Source organism: Zea mays, chromosome 1 (assembly GCF_902167145.1).
Source record: "Zea mays cultivar B73 chromosome 1, Zm-B73-REFERENCE-NAM-5.0, whole genome shotgun sequence".
Lineage (NCBI taxonomy): Eukaryota > Viridiplantae > Streptophyta > Magnoliopsida > Poales > Poaceae > Zea > Zea mays.
This window is the reverse complement of record NC_050096.1, coordinates 28,310,604-28,333,831: the sequence shown is the minus strand read 5'-3', so window position 1 is coordinate 28,333,831 and position 23,228 is coordinate 28,310,604. Positions and strand designations below refer to the sequence as shown.

The 23,228-nt window shown below is 43.4% G+C and overlaps 1 protein-coding gene and 1 pseudogene across 2 annotated transcripts; both read right to left on the bottom strand.

Annotated features, from left to right (window-relative positions):
- Positions 1–3,198: 3,198 nt before the first annotated feature.
- Positions 3,199–12,432, bottom strand: LOC103644520 (probable UDP-3-O-acyl-N-acetylglucosamine deacetylase 1, mitochondrial). Of its 2 annotated transcripts, none has more exons than XM_020545639.3 (7): positions 12,233–12,432; positions 11,850–12,161; positions 11,528–11,734; positions 7,377–7,475; positions 6,735–6,799; positions 4,517–4,661; positions 3,199–3,701 (listed from the first exon to the last, which is right to left on the bottom strand). In XM_020545639.3, exons 1-7 carry the CDS (start codon positions 12,293–12,295, stop codon positions 3,579–3,581), a joined length of 1,014 nt encoding a protein of 337 aa, XP_020401228.1. In that variant the 5' UTR covers positions 12,296–12,432; the 3' UTR covers positions 3,199–3,578. The 2 variants fall into 2 exon arrangements, 1 of the variants encoding a protein (XP_020401228.1); XR_002265564.3 differs by having other exon boundaries at positions 3,364–3,701; positions 11,528–11,712.
- Positions 12,433–12,548: 116 nt separating this feature from the next.
- Positions 12,549–22,694, bottom strand: LOC103644519 (probable glutathione S-transferase GSTU6; annotated as a pseudogene).
- Positions 22,695–23,228: the final 534 nt, after the last annotated feature.

Here is a 23,228-nt window from a genome sequence, read left to right as displayed (position 1 = left end):
ACTGAGCCACTCTATTTTTTTTTGATTGAAGAGTAAAATAGAGCGAAGCCGCATCGTTCTTTGTTTGGTTGGAGAGTCATATGAGTGTAGAGGGGAGAAGAGGAGGAGAGCGCTCGCATCTAACTATTTTAGTAGAGCGGGATCACTCCAACTATTTATGGTAAATTTCCATATGGAGACTCTAGGAGCTGTCTCACTCATCTTTTGTTAGAAACCAAACATCCATAAAACTAAAATGGAGCCGATACATTCTCCTCCAGTCCTCAACCAAACACACCCTAAGATCACCCGCAAGATCTCATCGCAAGGAGTCCTTCAAGGGATGTAATGATGGTGTCTAAGAAATGCTCCATTTTTTGAACATCACTCATTTGTTTCTTGCATTAAGCCTACTTGCATACATAAAGCTCTTGAGGATCTAGAATGGGTGAATCAGTGAATGTCATACATGAAGAAAATAACTTCGCCCACAATAAAGTATGAACACTTGAAGAACTATAAGATGTAAGAGTGATAGAATTCTATGTTTTGATATTTTATGGAACATGGAAATACTTTTTACCATATTGACTTATTTCATAGTTTTAATATTAAAAAACAAAATAATCTTGTGTTCCATTGTATTATGTTTACACTAAACTTTTAGTGTTCCATGTTGTCAAAGAACATAGGAATTCTATGTTTTAATATTTTATGCCACAATATCTTATTTTTTACAATATTGATCAATTTTAATATGTTTTATTGATTTATTTTTTAACCTAATTATATTACTATTTTGATGGGATGACTAGATCATATTTTTCGGTGTTCTTTCACATGAACACATGACTGTGTTTGTATAGTGAGTGGCAAAACGGCCTCACGTGAAATTTAGTGTTAAAACTTGGTTAGAGTGGAGAAAGAGAGAGAGAGATTAGTAGCTGCCATGGTATTGTTTGGAGAGGGAGTGATTTAGAATTTGTGTATCTTAGATCTAAGAATTGTTGCTTAGATCCACTTTTTAAGACTGTTATAGATTGAATTCTCCCATTATATAAGGTGTGTGCGGTATCCATGAGCAATTAAGTGCATGAATTAATGTCTTTGAAGCCAGGAGTTATTTGCATGGATACATGCACCCAAGATAGAAAGGAGGTCTCGACTGAAACAAGCATTTACATTTTACAAAGAACTATAATTAGGGCATATAACCCTAAAATCCTTGCACGGTACTCCTAGAGATAGTCCAAGACACAGCTCAAAACACTCAATGTACATACCCTTAGAGCATGTACAACCTAGAGCCATTGGTTCAATTTTTAAAATACAAGAGATAGCTCAGAAACTACATAATACAACCTAGAGCCTCTAAACCATAAGTGTAATTAAGAGAATATATATATGGAGAGAGAGTCACGTAGAGACGAACTATTCACGAAGAGTCTGTCTCTTAATTTGTTACTTAACCCTCTATAGATTTTTCAAGAGACTCCTAATTAATGAGGTTGTACATACACTTAGGCCCTGTTTGGATCCACCCGCTGGTTTTTAAAAGCTAAAAGACCTCTAAACATGTTCATTTTCTAAAAACTATTTTTCCAATTTCTTAAAAACTAAAAAACTGGTTATCCCCAGCTAAAACAAAATTTTAGATGGTTAGTCATTGTTTATGGAAAAAGCTATAGACTATCTTTTTTTAAAAAAAAACCAGTGGATCCAAAACCCCTATTCAGTTTTTTCCTTTTGAAAACCAGTTTTAGAAACTAAGTCTAGAAACAATTTTTAAGAAACCGTAGGTTGTTTGCTTCGGAGGCTGTTTAAACTACTGCAGTTGTAATCCATAAAGACAAAAATATTATAAAAACATTAGAAACCGGTACGAATTAAAGCTAAACGAACAGACTTGATACGTGCCAGCTTGTCATGAAACGGCCGCTCATGCAACGAAAAAAACACCATATTTTTGGTCGGAAACAGAAACATAAAGCACAGTAGCACAGAAATAAGGGCACAAAGTTACACGAATCAGCAAGATTCCTAGGAGAGGTTGTTTTATTAGATTCTAGATCGAGATTTCTTTTGCCCAATCAAGTTTTGTTCGATTGGAAACAGATGCGCAGCACAGCTCATGGATCCGCATGCGCCGCTGCATATACAACAACAAACAGCCAAGCCCAAACAGAGTCAGGCCAGGCCAGGTGAATTATCTTTTGAAGTGAGGGCCAGGTGACTGACTGGTAGCAATGAAAAGATGACGAGGCTTTTTTAGATCTGGATCCTAGTACTGCTACTAGTAGAGCCGCAGCAGCAGCAGCAGCAGCACGAAAGCCTCCACGGCACAGGATTGACGGGGCTCCGCTTTCGCGAATTCTTTTTTGCGCCCTCCGAGAAAGGATAGACGGCTCCGGCTGTGACTGCTTCCGATGGCCAGGAGTACAAACTACTGCAATAAGTTAATGTGCCAGTGGCCACCTGATGCCGAATCTTTCTGTGCGTGCCACTCACGGCCGCACAAGTGGTTCCGGTGTGCGAGACGGACGAAGGGGGTAGGCATGGTCGCAGTCCTGCCAGAAGCCATTCGTCGCGTGATCAAACCAGCCGACACGTGTGACGAGTCGCGTACTCGCGTGTACTGGCCCTGGAAGAACGCAGCTGGTTGCTGTCGCTGTCGCGTGCGATAAAACTAAATTAACTCATGCTGTGTGCCCGTAAAAGGCGCGTTAGCTCGAGCCCGGGTTGCGGCTTCCGACTGGCAGAGACCGCAACAGAGCGCAGGGCCGGACCACGACGAGTCGCGGATGGAGATGGGTGTCAGCTCAGGACCACCATCTCAACCGGTGGCTCCAATGGGGGCGAAGCAGCTGACCCCCCTAGTGCAACTGCCAACGGATGGACAAACCCGTTCCGGAGGGGGAGGAGCAGGAAGCCGCGCGGCGAGACGGCGGAACTCCAGAGGGCCGCGGGCGCTTGCACTTTCGGTCGCCTTTTCTCCATCAGCCGCCACTTCATCGTGGTGGCCAAATTTTCCCACGCGCGCGAGAACGTCGCTCTCCGGGTCCAGTCGTCCACCCGCGCGTCGCAGTGCCACCTCAACGCTGTTCGTGGTTATCCACAGGGAAAAGGAGGGGCGACCACGACGTGGCGACCGGCGACCCCGAGCCACAGCCACTGGGTCGTCGCAATGGATCCTAATCCAAATGTTTCTTCACAATAAACTAGAACAATAAACTAGAGCTCTATAATTATAGTTCAATAAATACAAATAAAATCCACCCCCACCTGCAGTCCCTGCTTCCTGGAGCGTCCACCGGACTCCACCCCCACCTGGGTTCAGCCATCAAAAGAACAGACACGGCCCGGCCACATCCGCAAACTTCAAAGTACGATGGGAAAAAAATGATCTTCCATACCAAGTTACCAAAACTCCACACGGGCCGGCAAAATTCAATTTTCTGAAAGACCATGGCTGTTGCAGCCCACGAATCTGAAGGAAAAATGTCACAGTAGAACCCTCATCTCAGTACTAGCCTTATACTGAGAAACGAGGGGTGTCACCGCGTGCTTGTCCTGAAATGCACCTCTTTCTATCCTAACCACTACCGAACATACGATGAACATGAGCCGTGCACATCTGAACACCGCCCAGCAAGCTGCTCTTGGTCCACAGTGATCTTTCCAGACAGATGGCGGAGGAAATCAGTGTGCAGCGCGTGACCAGCCTTCGTCACAGAAAAAAAGGAGAAGTTAAGTTGAGGTGCCACAAGAGAGCTCCAAGGATTAGCATAAAAAAGACAACAGAGTACAAGGAAAAGCAAGGACATCAATTTACGATCTGTTGCTCTTAGACAGAGAATCTTCTTGCACAAAAAAAGGATACACAGAGAATATGCTATGGCCTCAGCAGACAAACACTATTATCTCAGAACCACATGTTGCTCGAAAGCATGAGCCTGTGATGCGCCAACGAAACAGAACGAAAAAAAAGCAGGTGGTCTGTAGTATAGGGTCACATCAGAATAATGAGTGTCCACGACTACACGTAGCTTCGCCCCTGCAGTAACAGGGTACTCTTTGTACCCTTTTTGGATAACTACAATTCTGGCCTAACTTTTACTATGCCCATGATCTATTAACGGAATATGAAGTCACTGTCTGGTGCTTTCAGTGACTTTGAAATACATAGTCTTTTTACCTACCGCTACACATTGGGATTGAAAATTAACTTTGTAAATTAACTAGTCAGACAAAACTATAAAAGGCGAGAGAGTGCAAAATGGTATGTATCAGTAAACGAAAACCAACAGTTTTATTGAGCAGTAATTTCAAAAACGATGGACATGTAGAAACCCAAAAAAAATACAGAATTTACAAGGACTAACTAGTGAGAAGAAGAGCGTGAACCTGAAATTTAACGAGGTGACTCTACTATCATTTTAATTCTAAATAAAGGAAAAGCAACGTGTGACTTAAGAAGCAGTTGTTAACTTATAGCACACATAACAAGACAGCAGTAAGTTGAATAAAAGGAAGGTACCTTATAGGCAATTATATGAGCAATTGGAAAGCCCTGGTTACCATTCTGTGCAAACAGCGAGAAGTCACCAATAAGATCTAAAATCTTGTGGCGGCAAGGTTCATCCTCGAACCGCAGTGGTGGATTCAGCCAGCCACCAGATATGCTGTCAAATTACCAAACAAGCAGTATACAATTATTAGACATAGTTGAGACAAAATACATAATTCAAATAGTGCAATAGTTTCATTCCCAGCCCATAAGTCACAACATCCTCGGGGCAAAGTTTTGAAAGGAAGGAATAAGAGAAAGCAACAGTCCCAATGGCCCTGCTGGAGTGCTGGTTGCACTACAAGGCACACTGCACCACTGGATGGTCAACCACTAGCTGACTTGATGTTGATGACTTTATAAATCAGCGGTTTATGTAATAGCAGTACATATCCATATTAAATTAGTCAAGGCAAAAGATAGCATTCACCGCGTAGTTGTCGTCGTTGGGGAGAGAATATGAGCATTTGTCTGTATTCACTGATTCTTGACAAGGTTACAGAGTACACTTATATAGGATAACTAGAGCTAGTACAGACTAGAATAAAGAGGGTGGCAGCCAGGGGAGGAACCCAGGTGACGCCCAACATAAAAAACTGAGAAGGTATGCAGCAAAACAATTGTACCATGCTCGAGGGGCCTGTTTGAGGCCGTAGAGAGACTTGTTGAGGTGGCAAACATGATCAAGCAGGCCAGAATCAACAAAACCAGTGGGCTGACAACAGTAAATTGTCTCTGTTAGGGTCCGGTGAAGAAAGGTGTTCTTGACATCTAGCTGATGAATAGGCGGGCCACTATTAAGAAGAGCCAAAGTGAGCATTATTCGAACTGTAGCAGGTTTGACCATAGAACTGAAGGTTTCATCATATAGTCCACACTAGGACATTGTGTGAAACCACGGGAAACCCAGCGAGCTTTATAGTGATCCAAAGAGCCATCAACATGAAATTTATGACGAAAAATTCACTTCCTGGACACCACATTAGCACTTAGAGGTCATGGGACAAGATCTCAAGTGTGGTTGGACTGGACTGCAGCAAATTTTTCCTCCATAGCAGCCTGCCAGTTAGAATCAACAAGAGCAGTCTAGCAAGTCTTTGGAATGGGAGACAGACATTCGGTGTGGTATATGGCGAGCTGTCAAAATCCAAACTTTCTTCAGGTGGCCATTGGATGATGATTGACAACTGGAGAAACAGGAACAGCACCCGGTTGTAGAGGGGGGTGGTCCTAAAGGACCAGGAGCAGATAAGTTTGGTGAGAATTGTGCCTCTGTAGGCGTAGGGCGGCAAGGAGTATAAACCTGGGTAATGTGCCGTAATGGAGGTGCATACAACCCAGTTGACGCCCAACACTAAAGGCGGCACACACTGGGATAGTTCCCAGGCAAGCAGTAAATACAGCAGTAGAGGTTGCAGCTGAGCAGTAAAGCATAACATCAGTGGTGCGTAGGGAGTATTGCTAACAATTGGAAGTGCAGATAATAAGCTACTACTTAAATAAACTTTATTCAAAGTTCAGAGTAACTATTCACATTAAATTATTAATTATTCAATACTTCCTCTGTCCTAAAAAATAAATTGTTTTGACATTTCTAAATTTCTAGTTTTACTATATATATATGCAAAAAACTACTCCCTCCGTCCCAAAATATAATTCGTTTTAGATTAATCAAATATTCATTAAGTAACATATGTATGTAGTTTTCATGTATGTCTATATTCATTATCATTTGAATGAATATGGACGGAAAAAAAAGTGGGCTAGAAAGAACTATATTTTGGTACAGAGAGAGTATAATTTAAAACGGAACGAGTACAAAAGATAATTACTGACTGCACTCCTATCAATTTTGTAAATTCTTTAATAACAAATTTCATCTGGCTTGTTACTCATGAAGCCCTTTTTAACATAAGATATTTAACAAATAGACCAACAAAAGGCTAATGTTGTAGACTTGGTTGCACTACGGATATTGAAAGAAGTCTGAACTGTGGCTTGCCTTGTATTCCCAACACTACGAATATTGAAAAAAGTCTGAACTGCGGGTTGCCTTATATTCACAACGTGACAACAGATCCAGCAGAATATAAACCTTCAAAAACTAGGCCAACTAGGATCACTCTAATAGGCAGTTCTACTCGATGTTAAATGTACAAATATAATTTTCCATCGTATTTTTGTTCACCTGCAAACCATAGCATTTTCTAGTGACCCTCCTTTGATGAGTCCAGCAGCACGCATTTTTTCAACCTGTTGAACTCAAAAATGCAGCAAGCAGAAGTGAGTCACTATGTATCTGTGATTCATGACCAAAAAATCATTAATACAGAACGCCATAACAAAAGATCTTGCAAACTCCAAAAATTAATGGGAGAATGAGAAGTATAGACAAGTGTTACAGAGCCAGAAAATTTCTGAGAAAGTTATAACAAATAATTCTAGAACCTTCCAAGGAAAAGAAAAGGCACACAGCAGGACAAAGGAATCAAACTTGTGAGAACATATGAGGTACTTTTAAGCCCTTATCCAAACAAGAATAATGCATATGTTATAGAGTACCCTAGAAGATGAAAATGAACATAAAGTCATGTATCACAAAATCATGAGTTCATGACGAAGTAAATTAGCATTAACCATGTGCTAGGTAAGTAACTTAGTTCTACAGTAAGGAAGTTTCCTCAAATAAAATATACATGTAAATGTGGCAAACAGTTGTAAATACAGGATAGTAGCAGGTAATGTAATCTTATAAGAGCGAGAATGCAAATGCATATTACCAAAAGGAGACAGAAGTGATGAAAAACATATACTAGATGTATGAGTAAACCTCTTCAAATATACAGAAAGTTCTTGCAGGCGCAATCTTGCTTGAGTATATATTATCATCCAGGAATGTAGAAACCCATTGACACTCAATCGCTGGCACCTGCGATAGATGCACACTTTGCTCAAGTTACATATAAGTCTGATTTTTTTTAAAAACATATATAGTAGTCCCAAGCAGTTAAAAGTTAGAAAATATGACACAAAATGTCATATAGTAAGCACAGGTGCACATCACACAGTAGGTGCATCATCATGGAGTCCATCTCGTCGTTTGCTCAATGGCATCATCGACTGGGTAATCTTTGTGGCTCCTGTTTGTCCACTTTGATTCATCGTGGTCTTTTAGGATCAGTTTCAGGTCATGAGCCAAAGATCAGTGCCAACTGCCAAGGTTGTCGTTTTGGAAAACAAATTCAGCTTCCCTATCATTCTAGTGAGTTAGTGTCCATGCCAACGTCCTTTTGAGCTTGTTCACTCAGATATATGGGTCTCCTGCTCCCTTTGTTTCAAAGGGGGTCATCGATATTACATACTTTTTAAGATGATTTTTCTTGTCATGGATTTATTTTATGAAAAATCATAGTGAGACTTTATCCATCTATAAGATCTTTGATAAGGTTCGCACTCATTTTGACACTTCTATTTGTGTTTTACATGCCGACTCTACAGGAAAATATCTTTTTGAGACTCTTCTCTAGGTTCTTTCTGAGTAAGGTACTCTTGCTCAGTTTTCTTGTCCTGATGTTCATGCTTAGAATGGTGTTGTCGAGCATAAGCATCGTAATCTTCTTAAGGTTGCTCGTGCTCTCATGCTTGCCTCCTCAATCCCCCTCACTTATGGGCCGAGGCAGTCTCTATTGCAACCTTCTCACTAACATTCAGCCTTCTTTGACTCTTCAGTGTGGTATTCAAGGTTCAGCTAGGCGCTAGGCGGAATCTAGGCGGTGACCCATTGCCTAGCGCCTAGTCGGGAGTACTCGGTCTTAGGCGCTTCTAGGCGCTTTTCTAGGCGTTTTGGCAATATAGCCATAAATTATATATATATTATGTATATAACTATATATACTATATATAACTACTATATATGACTACATAACTACTATATACTACCAACCAGATTTTGACCTGGGAACCCCCCGTCTAACCACTGCACCAACATATTGGAATTCGAGTGAAGAGTATAACATACCATTGTGCTATCAGCTGTAAAACAAAGAACTCAAGCACTTCCAATCAGCATCTATATAACAAAGCACAAGCAGAGGAAAGACGGGGAAAGAAACAGAAGAGGAGGGAAACAGAGCTGCAGAGGAGATGCGAACTGCAGAGCATATCCAAGTCGAGTAGAGGCAGTGCACATCCAAGTCAAGAGCAGGGGCAGTGCACACCCAAGAGGAGGGAAGCCAAAAGGAGAGGAAGAAATGCTTATGTGCCTGCCCTGTGACTGTATGAAGAGAAAGGGAAGAAACCGTGAATCAATCAACAGAGATGAGGGAGGACCAAAGGGGGGCAGCAGGCGCCAATCAGGGTCGCAAATCAGTGGACAAGAGGAAGGGAGGCTCGAATCTATGAAATAGGCATGCGGGAGAGATGGGTTTTGACCTTGCTGGACCTGTAGGCACCCAGTTCCCCGACGGTCGCAATTCAGCCGAGCGGGAGCAGCGCGTGGATTTTCCCGCGCGGGAGCAGGTCGGCCCGGCGCGCGCTCCCGCTAAAAATCCCGCGCGCTTCCGCTAAAAAAAAGCCGCGCGCTCCCGCCGCCCGGCTACGCGCCCGCCTACGGCACCTGCGCGCCGCAAAGTCGCCGCGGAGGCGCGGCTGAGCGCCGCCTAGGCGATGCGCCCGCCTAAACAGCGCACAGCGCCCTAGGCTACGCGGTGGGCTGCCGATTAGCGCCTAGGCGCGCCTAGGCGCCGCCTAGCCGCCGCCTAGCCGAACACTGGTGGTATTCCTTTTTGAGCATCTTTGTGGCAAGGTGTCTAACTACTCTAGCCTTCATCTTTTTGGTTGCGTGTGCTATGTGCTTCTTGCACCTCCTAAGCACAATTAGTTGATTAATTAGTCGGTTGACTGTGTTTTTTCTTGTGTTTTTCTTGGGTATAATGTCGAGAACAAGGGATATCATTGTTGGGATCCGGTTACTCGACGAATGCGAGTGTCTCGGGATATGGTTTTTGATGAGTCTCATCCTTTTTACCCTCATGCTTCTTCTATGTTTCCTCAACATCACTTGTTGACCCACTTTCTTTCTTATTTATATCTGATGACGCTATAGCTTGTGTGTCGATTTCCCGCTTGGCGCCTCCCGTTGTGCCTTATTTTGTGTTTTCTTTAGAGTCTTTGGTTGTGGTTCCAAATTACACTATGAAGCCTCCTATGACATAGGTCTATACATGACCTCGTCTAAAAATTCCCTACAGTCAGCTGCAGAGAAAAAACACTGCATGCTCCTCTCGATTTGTGACACGTGTCCATCCCACCAATATTAAAGCAACATAACACCAATCTTAAAGCATGAGCCAACATGGTTGGTTGTTCGGTTGCTTTAAGATTAGTAGGATGGACATGTGTCATGATCAGACGAAGCATGTGGTGTTGCTTCTGTACATCTAGGTGCAAGGAATTTTTCCCCATCTCGCCATCTTCTAATGGCTCAATCCTTCTGATGCTTCATCTTCTCCTGTTGGATCATCTTTTCCTGAGCCATCCTTACCAGGGGCGAAGCTAGGATCTAAGATTGGGGGGACCAAATTAGATTAGGGGGCTGTTAGAAGCATTTTTTGCATTATTTACATGAGAATTAGCTAAAGAAACTAACAGCCCTATAGAATTAGGGGAGCATTAGGGGGGACATTGCCCCCCTGCTGTCGCCCCCGATCCTTACCTAGTGATTCTTCACCTAAGCCGCTTCTCTGTTGTAGGCATCGATCTCGTCATCTATTGATTTGTATGGTTTTGGAAATTACTTGGCAAGGTTTTGATGATACTGTTCTTTCTGACCCAACTTATCGTGATGCTGTTCTTCATCCAGAATGGTAGCTTGCGATGACTGAGTGTTGTGCTTGAGTGTACCGTCATGTGGGATCTTGTTCCCCCATCCTCCTCATATTTGTTCTACTACATGTAAATGGGTTTATAAGGTCAAGACCTATTCTGAAGGTTCTCTCTTGGACGTTATAGAGCTCGTCTTATTGCTCATACTTTTCAACAAGAGCATGGTCATGATTATGATGGATGTTTGCTCCTGATGCTCATATGACTACAATTCGCACTCTTTTTGTTGTAGCTTCTGTTCATAAGTGATCCATCTCTCTGCTTGATGTCAAGAATGTCTTTCTTAATAGCAAGTTGCATGCATAGTCACAAAGTTCTCGGATCGATAGGGTTGAGGAACGAGATCGAGAACGCGATACACTACTTATGAGAGGTTTTTACACTGTGGGAATGAAAATGACCCTGCGTATCCGGGACGGGGACGACGTTTCTAGGTCGAGGGTCGCTGCCACTGTACTCTTGTGACTATGGTTGCATGAGGAGGTGTGTATGTAGCCACCTCGTGGGTATTCTATTCGTGAGGATATTGGTTTGTCGTTTTTGCCACTCTCTATGGTCTCAAGCAAGCTCCTCAAACTTGGTTTCAGCGGTTTTCTTCTATGATCACTACTGCTGGTTTTTATTTGTGTTATTTATAATATTAGCGAAAGGGTCTCTAGCGTAATGGTTAAAGCTTCTGAGTAGCACCTTCAGGTCTCGGGTTCGATCCCCCTCGGGGACTAATTTCGGGCTTGGTTAAAAAAATCCCCTCGTTGTGCCCCGTCCACTCCCGAGTTAAGTCCTGCGCGCCACCCTCTGGCTCGATCGTTGCAGAGTGGGCGGTGACAGTCCGCTAGTGATGAGGGGCCAGGGTTTGGGGATTTTCTCGGACGGGAGGAGTCCGGGACCATGTTTTGGTCTCTTCTTAATATAATACTGGGAGGACCGTCTTTCTCTCCCCAGACGAGTTATTTATAACATTAAGAACCCACTCACTTTGTGTGTTCCATATAATGGTTTAATGTTATTGATATTTTTATCGGTCATAAGACATGATTCGGTTTCATATCCATAATGAACTAGCCTTTTTCTGATTTCAAAGGGAAGAGATGAATATACCTTTGGGAAATCAATGCCACAGGTTATGTGGATTTGTGGGCTAGGGAATGCAGCTATAAAGCAATCGTGTTTCCGTAGGTAAACAGGCTCCTGAATTTCAGGCGCCAGTTTATCCAACTTTTCCCCATTGGCATCCTCTGCCGCACACAAGCCAACGCCTTGTACTGCCTCTACCCACTCTTGCGCTGATCCATCAAGCAAAGGAATCTGGCATTGCTTAATCACTTTCACATAAATGGAAAATACAACGATAACTCTACACCTTCCCACATTGAAAATAGGGAACTAAGACAAGGTGGGAAATGAGCAGACATCCACGCACCTCATCCCCGCCGCTAACCTCGATACGGCAGTTGTCGACGCCAAGCGCCTCCATCGCCGAAAGAAGGTGTTCCACCGTCCGGACCCGCGTGTGGGCGCCTTCGCCCCGACGAAGCGTCGTGCAGAGCTGCGACAGTGGCTCGGCGTTCCCCACCTCTGCCGCTACCCTCGCCTCCTCATCACCCTCCACGAGGAAATACCTACCCTCTCCAGCTTGCGTCGGAAACAGCGTGGCGGTGACGCGCGCTCCCGAGTGGAGCCCCACGCCCGACCTGCTCACCGCCGCCGCCAGCGTTTGCTGCGGCCGCCCCGTCTGGCAGAGGAGGGTTAGTCTGCCAGAGATTCAGACTATTGCTTTTAAACACTAGAGCATCGCTGACTTACCGGCTTCCAGGAGAAGGCTGCGCGGGAGACGGATGTGAGGGCCCGGGCGGCGGAGGAGGGCATGGCGGCGGTGGGGAAGGCAGTGGAGGCAGAAACCTGTCACGACCGAGGGTGTGACGGTCTGAAGACGGCGGGAAAGTGCTCAGCCGAGCGTGGGGCGTTTGTGTGTGAGAAAAGCGTATTTTTGTAATGTGGGTCCTGGATGTCGGGCGTGTGTGGTTGGCTTAAAAGCCGGAACCCTGGTCTGTATGGAACTATTCCGAATCTGAAATCCAAAAGGTTGACATAGTGCCGACGTGGCCGAGCTTGGTGCCCGTTATTGGCGCTCCATCCACGCGGCCAGGAGCAGGGTCTTGTCGGCGTCGAAATGCTCAAAACCAGACAACACTACAGGTCCCTCGTCTGCAGTCTGCACCCACGCTATGTCCACGTACCCGACGCTGTCGCGCCGAAGAAGGGTCTGGGTCTCCCCTTGGAGCACTCCTCCACTGCTCCCTCCAGGGTCTCCGCCGCGGCAAACAACTGCTTCTGCCGCTCTGCCTTCTCGTCACCCGTCTTGCCCATTATCATCATCATGAAAACCACACACGTTCACTTTTCTTTGGAAATACAAGGAGTACACGTGCACCAAAAGCACACACCACCACCACAACTAGTGAAAACAAATTAAGCTAGGAACAGCTAGCGGGATTAGTGGATATATATTGCACATCACGGTCGTACGCGTCGACGGGGAGGAGAGAAGGGCCGGTGCCGTCGTAGACCTCACACTAGTACAATTTGGCTCTATACAAGCGGTAGGATTTTTACATCACAGGCGGTTTGGTTAGAAAACCGCTTGTGATGTCCCAGGCGGTTTAGTACACCTGTGATGTAATAGTATCATAAGCGGTTTTTGTTTAGGACCGCCTGTAATGCTCTATCCTTTTCACAAGCGGACCCTAAGACAAAACCGCATGTGATTGTAAAAATATGAAAATACAATTTAAATATGAAAATAATTTTAATTTTTAACAGAAATATGCAAATACAATTTAAATGAATTAATATTTAATTTTTAACAATAATATGCAAATACAATTTAAATGAATTATAATAGCACACATAGATAACTAGAGAGATTTTAAATTAATTGGCAACCACAATTCATAGTCGATCATACATGATAACAAATACAATTTGATTCATACAATTTTTCATGAACTATCATTTTTCCGCATGTATGGCTTTAAGTTCTTATCAATTTTCTTTTCCACACGCTTGATTCTCTCTGGACCGTTAAAGACGAACATCTCTTCATACTTATTGTATTCCTCATCTTGGTCTCCCACATTCTCAACTCCAACAATTTTTTGCTTTCCAGAAATAACTACATGCATCTTCTCATCTGCTGGATCGAGTACATAGAACACTTGTGCAACACATTCGGCGAGAACCCACGGGTCATCTTTATATCCTACTTTCTTTAAGTCTACCAGTGTGAGTCCGTAGTTATCCACTATCACCCCCACGGGATGTTGTACCCATTGGCACTTAAACAAGGGTATTTTCATGCTTGGGCCATAATCAAGTTCTCATATTTCCTCTATGAATCCAAAATATGTGGTCTTCTGTCCATGTAGGTCAAAAGCATCGATACGAACACCGCTATTTTGTGCAACACTTTTCATGTCTTTTGATTTAGTGTAGAATGTGTACCCATTGATGTCATATGCTTGCCATGATGTCACAAAACACGATGGCCCAGAAGCCAAATTCTTCATTGTTTTCTCATCCGAAGAGTCTCCGAATGGGATGTTTTTGTCCATTAACCATTCGCTGAAACGATGTTTGTGCTCCCTCATGATCCAGTCCTCTGTGCGGTTCTGATTTTCTTTACGAAGCTCATTCAGGTGTTCCTCTATGTAAGGCTCGGCTATCGTGAGATGTTGTAGTACACTACCATGAGCACAATGTACTAGCTTGTAATCCTCAACGCGAAAAGTTTTCTTGCCCATTCTCCCTCTCCCACATAGTTTACCCTCATGTTTAGGTACAGGCACACCTATCATTGTTCCGTCACTGATGTAATCTATACAGCTCTCAATCACTTCTTCTGTAGTGTATCCCTCCATGATTGAACCCTCTGGGTGAGCGCGATTTCGCACATAACCTTTTAATACTCCCAGGTATCGCTCCAACTGAAACATATGATGTAAATATAGTGGCCCTAATATTTTTATCTGATCCACGAGATGTATGATTAGGTGTACTTGCATATCAAAAAATGATGGAGGAAAACACATTTCAAGCTTGCACATAGTCTCGATGATGTATGCCTTTAGATAGTCCAAGTCTTCTAAAGCTATTACTTTTTGTGAAACCGCATTGAAAAAGTAACACAAGCGTGTGATGACAACTTTGACATGCTCTGTTTCGAGGGCTCTTACCGCAATTGGGAGGAACACCGTCATCATCACATGGCAGTCATGAGAGTTGTAGCCAAATAGAGACAAGTCCTTCATCCTGACTAGTCTGCTGATATTGGATGAGAAACCTGTGGGCACTTTGACCCCACGCAAACATTTGCAAATCTTTGTTCTCTCCTCAACTGACAAGTTGTAGCTAGCTGGGGGGAGGTAAGGCTTCCCTTTGCCACTATCCACTGGATGAAGTTCCGGTCTGATTTGAAGATCTACTAGATCATTGCGTGATTTAAGTCCGTCTTTTGTCTTACTCGGCATGCCCAGCAAGGTTCTAATGATGCTGTCAAAAACATTTTTTGTTACATGCATCAAACCAATGCTGTGGCAAATTTCCATATCCTTCCAGTATGGGAGGTACTTGAAAAATATTGATTGCTTCTTGAAAGTTGTGTAAGTTGAAGGGTCAGTTCTCTTTCTCTTTTCTCCTTTGTTTTTTCCCTTTCCGAATACAACATGAATGTTCTTTACAATTTCAAAAACAAGTTTCCCACTATAAGGCTTTGGTGCACCTTCACTTTCCAGTTGATTGTTAAATTCCTCTTTCATCTTTCGGTACTTATGCTGCTTCATCAAGAACCGTCTGTGTCCCATGAACACCAACTTCTTGGATGATTTAAGGTACATGGAAGCAGTTCCATCGACGCACACTACACAACCATTCTTTCCTTTAGTCTTTTGCCCTGATAGTGTGGCGCCACCAGGAGAATCATGGATGGTAACAAATATAATTGCTCTTAAGTTGAAATACTCACGGCAATACTCATCCCATATTCTAACTCCTTCATTCCAGAGCTTTGTCATATCTTCCATAAGAGGTTCTAGGAACACATCAATATCAACACCAGCTGATTTCGGACCTTGAATAAGAATAGTCAACATAATATACTTTCTTTTGTGACACAGCCATGATGGAAGGTTGTACATCGTTAAAGTCACGAGCCAGGTGCTATGTACACTTCTTTTTTCACCAAATGGATTCATTCCGTCTGTACCCAAAGCAAATCTTACATTTCTGGTTTCTTTGGCAAACTCAGGATACATAAGATCGAAATTTTTCCATTGTGATGCATCAGCAGGGTGTCGAATCTGTTTGTTATTCTGCTTGCGATTTTCAGCATGCCAACGCATAAGCTCAGCCTCCCTAGGGTTTGAGAACAAACGTTTTAAGCGATCAATTACTGGAAGATACCACATCACCAAAGCTGGGTTCTTTGACTTCTTTTTCCCATCCATGTCATCAAAAGTGTCATCGTCACTTTCAGGTCCAATAGTGGATTTCTTGTTTTTATTTTTCTTCTGGAATTTTTTTACACAGTCTTGATTGTAGCTCTTCTTGTATCGACTGACATTGCAAACTGGGCATCTTGATGCGTTCTCAAAATTGCCACGATACAGAATACAATGGTTCGGACATGCATGAATTTTTTGCACACCCAGAGCTATGGGAGATATAAGCTTCTTCGCTTTATAAGTGCTTGTTGGTAGTTTGTTGGGTTTTGGTAGTAATTGAGACAGAAAATTCAAAAGATCTGTGAAGCTAGTATCAGACCATCCGGCGCTAGCCTTCAACTTCAGAAGTTCTAGAACTGTACGCAGTGTAGTAAACTCTTTGTCACAACCCTTTGATTCATCATATAAAGGTTCTTTTGAGGCACTTTCCAGTCCCTCCATTTTAGATAGCCCTTTCTGCGATCCCACAGAACTTAACATTTCTGGTTCCATATGGCGCAACATCTCTTCACAATCAAATTCTTCAAATTCTTGATTAGCATCCACATTATCCACTTTACCATCAACTTTAAGATCTAAAATTCCGACAACTCTCTCGTCATTACCAGGCACTTCACACGGATCCAACTCACCATGTTCTGACCATATCGTGTAATTGTTTTTAAACCCTCTTTTTAGCAGATGTGATTGGATTACTCCTATATCTCTCCAAGCTATCTTATTATCACAATCGATGCACGAACATAATATCTCCTTGCTCTTTCGCAAATTCGCGTGCTTGTTGGCCGCTTCAATAAAGCTTCTCAAATTTCGAATGTACGACGGATGTGGTCTTGGCACATTGTACATCCAACCTCGGTCCATTACCTATCCCTATATTGATTAACGTCAATATCGAGATGTAACATGAAAAAATAAATGTTCATGAAAGTGAAACAAGATCATATCGAGATGTACCTAGTACATGAGACAAAAAATTTTAAAATATCTCTAATTAATTGAATTTAATCCCTAAATCATGAACGAATTAATGTGCATGAAAATGAAACAAGATTGCAGCAATATAGGTACCTTGAGGTGAGACAACTCTTCAAAAAAAATCTTTAAATTAGATCAACTACAAGTCCAAATCTTGGAATTCCTGAGTTTTTCTTCAATTCCGGTCTATATTACAAAATTGAGGCAAAAAATCGTATCAAAATGAGAAAGAAAACAAACAGAGATCACATATATGCATAAACTCTTGAAATCAAGCCCGAAAATAAAAAACAAAACCTTCTTCCCGTAGATCAAAAAAATCCGCCACCGCTACAGTAGTGTGCAGCCTAGCGGCGTCGGGCTCCGGAAGTTAGGGTTCCTGCGCTGGAACCGAGCCTTTTATACTACATACACATCACAGGCGGATTTTAAGAAAAACCGCTTGTGATGTATAACATCACAAGCGGTTTTCTATTTCGACCGCCTGTGATGTTTACATATCACAGGCGGTCGAAATAGAAAACCGCTTGTGATGTTATACATCACAAGCGGTTGTTCTAAAAATCCGCCTGTGATGTGTTTACTATATAAAAGCCTCGGTACGGTGGCTTAGGGTTTAGTTTTCGCCCGGAGCTGATACTACGCCGCCAGGCTGCTGCGCCGCCGTTCCCGTCCCCGTCTCCGAGCCGTGAGCGCCCGCCACGCCGTCGCCGAGCCCGAGCCCAAGCGCCACCGTCTCCGAGCTGGGCGCCCGTCCCCGTCCCCGAGCGCCACCGTCTCCGAGGCCAAGCGCTGCCGTCCCCGTCCCCGAGCCCGAGCGCCGCCGAGCCCGAGCGCCGAGCCCGCCGCCGTGCCCATCTCCGAGTGCGCCACCGTCCCCGTCCCCGTCCCCGAGCCCAAGCGCCACCGTCTCCGAGGCCAAGCGCCGCCGTCTCCGTCCTCGAGCCCGAGCGCCGCCGAGCCCGAGCGCCGAGTGCGCCGCCGTGCCCATCTCCGAGCCCTCGGTGCACTCCTTGATCATGCCTTAATTACTTGTTAAAAATTCATGCCTTGATTACTTGTTTTTGCTAGTCATGCCTTAATTATTGTTAATCTTATATTGTTAATGTTGGTCATTATGCTTATATTGTTGGTGTTTTCACTTACATATTTTGTTAAGGTCACCATTTTTGCTTTAGTAGCTTGTATCCCTTGTGATTAAATGTTGGTAATTATGCTTATGAAGAATTTTGTCATGGATAGTTGATGCAACTACTAGGACCCCTTCTTGGTAGAAAATCTCCATAGTTATTGGGGAAACAAGTCTATTTTTAGTGCTTATGGCCACATACATCATGGAAGTACATAGCCATGGCAATGTTATTATCTCCCTATGTTATAAGACTTGTTCTTATCTCCCTTCTTAGTTTTTTGACTACCTATCTTTGCTTCCCAACCCTATGTTATAAGACTTGTTCTTATCTCCCATCTTTGACTTGTTCATAGCCATGACAATGTTATTTGGACCCCTCTTTTTGCCCTATAAGCCACATCCTTGTTTTCCCTCTGATCCCTGCCTTTGTTGCGATCTCAATGTTGATTGTGAGACTTGGCCATTTTCAGTTTTAGAGATGGAAAAAGAGCCACTTGACATGGTTGAGAGCTCAGTTCGAGTCATCGAGACACATGTTGACATCATTCGCAGTCTAGTGACTGATGGGGTTGTGGATACTAGTGAACCGGAATCAGTGTACACACTTAAGACCACTTTGTTTCAAATTGGAGATGTATGCGACATGCTTGAGAAGTGTGCTCTGTCCATCAAAAAGTATGCTGACTCCAAGAGGGCTAAAATTATTCAAGATGAAGCCCTGCAATATGCTGAAGATGATGAAGCTGCAGATGATTTGGAGGAACTCCCAAGCCCAGATCTCCTTACTCAAGCCGACATATTGGAAAAATATTTTGGAATTGAGTATGATAGCGACCAGTCAAGGGGTTGTTGATGTTTAGTCCTAAACAACACGATATGAGTATCGTAGGTTTCACTCTTAGAGATAATGTATTTTGTATGAACCTCTTAGAGAGTGTCAAGTCAATGAACTATCTTCGAGTACTATTGGGAAGTGTATCTCTTTGATGTATTTTTTTTTCTAGTGATATCGATGGTGCCGAGTAGCACCAAATTTGGACTTGTGTCCATATCTATAGATGCTAGTAGTTGAGCACTAGCGCCTACAATCTTGACTACCTCATCCCTATTCTCTGTTTGGGACTTATATGGAGAATGGCATCGGCGGAATGCTTGAATCGGCAGACCCCAAGAAGAGATTAAGTCCTGTAGTCTACCACCTCCCGTTATTTGTGGGCTTCACCGATGGCTGAAAACATTTGGTGATAGCAAACGACCTTCGGGTTGAAGACGTCTGCGAGCTTGTTAAGGGGCCAGACGATGGTGAGCCGGTGTACTATGTCCGGATGTGTGGTCACAAAATTTAAAGCTGCCCCGGCTGCATGTGTGTGCTTCTCTTCTCTTAGGTGGGGTGCTAAGTGATCTTAGTAGCCGACATAAGAGAAGAGAAGCGCACAGATGAAGCCGGGGCGGCTTTAAATTTTGTGACCACACATCCGGACAGAGTACACCGGCTCACCATCGTCTGTCCCCTTAACAAGCTCGCAGACGTTCCCAGCCCGAAGGTCGTTTGATGTCACCAAATGTTTCCCGCCCTCGGTGAAGCCCACAAATAACGGGAGGTGGTAGACCACAGGGCTTAATCTCTTCTTGGGGTCCTACAGGGCTTAATCTCTTCTTGGGGTCCTTCAGCATGGCTGTGATGTTATAATGCTGAAGGACCCCAAGAAGAGATTAAGCCCTGTAGTCTACCACCTCCCGTTATTTGTGGGCTTCACCGATGGCTGGAAACATTTGGTGATAGCAAACGACCTTCGGGCTGAAGACGTCTGCGAGCTTGTTAAGAGGCCAGACGATGTTGAGCCGGTGTACTATGTCCGGATGTGTGGTCACAAAATTAAAAGCTGCCCCGGCTGCATGTGTAAATAATAACCTCCTACAAAAATGGAAGGATTTAGATGAAGACACCCGCAACAAGCTATGGGCTAAGTTGTCTGAGTCATTCAAGTTCCCAAAAGGCACAGAGGATGCAGTAAGGAAGTCGATGCTCTCTGCTATGGCCAAGATGTTTCGTGGGTGGAAGGCCGAGATGAATAGGGACTTTGTTAAGAAGAATAAGGTTCCTCCGCCCAAGAAAATGGGGAAAATCACTCAAGCTCAGTGGGAGGAATTTGTTCGACGAGGGGGACGTAGACAAAATTGTTCCTTAGAATGTCGACGTCAACATCAAAAAGGAACCAAAGGTTGGCACCAATGTTGAAGGGCCAACTATTTCAAAGAAGATTCATAAGCGAATCGCCACAGACGATGTCAAGAAACCGTCAGAATCAGTGGCACGCTACCTGCATAAATTGCAGAGAGTTATGACTAATCAATCAAAAGCAGTATCAGCATCTCATGGAGTAGGCACACGGCCGGCCCAAATAGACAATTTCGAAGTATGGGAAGAAGATGGAATGATTCATACTCGAGAATCATTACGTCTTAAAACCAATATCTCGGTATACAAGAAGGAGGATGTTCCTCCTAAATTTGTGAATGGGAGGCCGTTCTTAACGACGGTGCAACTTTCTAAGTTGTCGACTCCAGAGATTAGAATGCATGAGTGGTACATGGTGGCTAGCAACAAATACAAACTCGAGGAATTCACATTTGTTGTGCCAGAAGATGCATTTTGGAGCAATGATCATATAAATCCTGTGCGGCATTTATTCTTTGACGATCTCTGGTCGTTGTACCACCGACAAAGGATGGAAACCAACTACTTAACCCTCTTCTGCTTGTAAGTACCTCTAAACTTTCATATTTGTTAGTTTTGTACACGCACACATAAACGAGAGTCTAACGATTAACACTATTACACGTAGGATGCAATACATGGATGATAAGAAGAAACAACTTAAGACAGGGTTTCTTGACCCGTTGATGATATCCCAAGCTCGCTACAAAGTAGTTGCTCGGAGGCAAGGAGAAGAATACAAAGACTTGGACGATGCTGAATTTGAGAAAGCCGTCAAACAGAATCAGAGAAAGAAAATGAAGGTAATGGCGGCATACATTGGACGAGCCATGTATAATCATGTACAACATGGCAAGGACTTAATAATAGCTCCGCACCACTTTAAGTAAGTTATCGACATGGTTTAATTTTGAACTATAAATTATGGCAATCGTGATATTAACATGTGTTTTCGTCTATGTCTATATAGTGACCACTACATTTGTATCATGATCTGGCCAAAGGATGGTAAAGTCGTGGTCTTCGACTCACTGAGAATGGAAAAGGCTACGTATAATGACTTCTTGAAGATTTTAGAGAAGTATGATTATTATTGCACACTTGTACTTATTACAACTTAACAAATGTATTCTTAATCTCACAATGCTATTCTTATATGCAGTGCATACCGTTTTTATTGGAAAGATCTTGGCGGCGAAGATCCAGAGGACAAGCCTAATTTGTCAATATCATTATTTCCATATGGTGACAAACAACCTCCGGGTACTGTCCTGTGCGGTTATTATGTATGCGAATGGTGTCGTGTCACCTTCCATTACATGGTCAATCGTGAGGATGTAAGTTCGCTATCATTGTCTATATTGCAATTTTTATGTTATATTGTTGCTCATCACATTACTCTTAGCACCGATTGCTTTTTGCTTTCATTGCAGGTTCCTAAATCTAAGATCAATGCTGAATGGTTAGAAAGAGATATGGTTTCCACCGGCGTGGCTAAGGTTGTAAGAGACTTGCTTTACTTTATGCGCCGTGAAGTTCTTCATCAACAAGGGCTATTCTACAATGTAAATGGAAATTTGCAAAAATTCCCAGAACTAAGTTTGTACACAATATCACACAGTGTTTAGGTCTTTAGTTAGGAACTTTAGATGTTTAGTTGTCTATGGAACTTTGAGATGTTGAGTTGTTATGCAACTTGATGTGTATAAATCTGTGTATGATGGAACTTGATATATATGTGGATGAATCTGTGTATGGAACCTGCTATAGAACTTGTTTGAATCTTTGTATGATGAATCTGTGTTTGAATCTGTGTTTGAATCTGTTATTAATTCTGTTTCTGTATATGAATCTGGAAAATATATATGAATCTGCTTCTGTATATGAATCTGGGAAATACAGGCGGCTTATAATTAAAACCGCCTGTGATGTGTGACTATCACAGGCGGTTCTTTTAAACCGGACCGCCTGTGATGTGTGACTATCACAGGCGGTTCTTTTAAACTGGACCGCCTGTGATGTGTGACTATCACAGGCGGTTTTTGATTGACCGCCTGTGATGTTGTTTTACATCACAGGCGGTGCACCACAAGCGGTTCCTGGAACCGCCTGTGTAGAGGCTAACCGGACCGCCTGTATAGAGGATACCTGTAGTAGTGTCACTGATGTACTGCACGATGATCTGTGACTCGCAGATAGCCTTGCCGTTGTGGATGAGCACGGGTACTTTCTTGTGCACCGGGTTGGACTCGAGGAGGAGCTCGCTCTTGTTTCCAAAGATCTCCTTGACGTACTCATACTCTTGAGGCCCTTGAAGCTGAGCGCGAGTCTGGCACGCAGGACGAACGGTCTTGCCCACAGATCTTGGCGCCGCTTGCCGCGGTGGGAGACAGGAGCTCGGCGCCATAAATTATCGCCAACCTCGGTCACATCGGCCATGTGAGCCTCTCGTAGCCAGCGGAGCATGTACCTTGACATCAAGATCTGTGGCGTCGAGCCGTGTTAACTCGACGTCATAGCTTATGTCGCCGAACAAAGAGTTCAAAAATAAGATCAAGTCATCTAAAAGTCTAAATGTGAATCTTTTTTAAAAAAGACTAAACTAAAAAAATCGGGTCGCCGATCGTCCACTAGCGAACCCTACAAAGTGCTCACGCCCGGCGGCTGACATGGCGAGGCCAAGGGCATCACAAAACCTCAAAGTCGATAGCCTGTTCCTTTGGATTTAGGCTATATTTGGGATAGCTTTAGGTTTAGAAAATTTGTATTTAAACCCTTTATATTTTGGCCGACGCACCGAGGACAAGTTTTGATTCAAAACAAAAAATATGTATTTAATTTTTTTAAAAAAATTACAAAATACTCTATATTTTAAAGAGATTAAGATATAAAACATGTGTATGGCAATGGGTGCTCGCTACATGAAACTATGTGGGTTTTCTCTATTAAGGCATAGGTTTAGACTAATTTCTT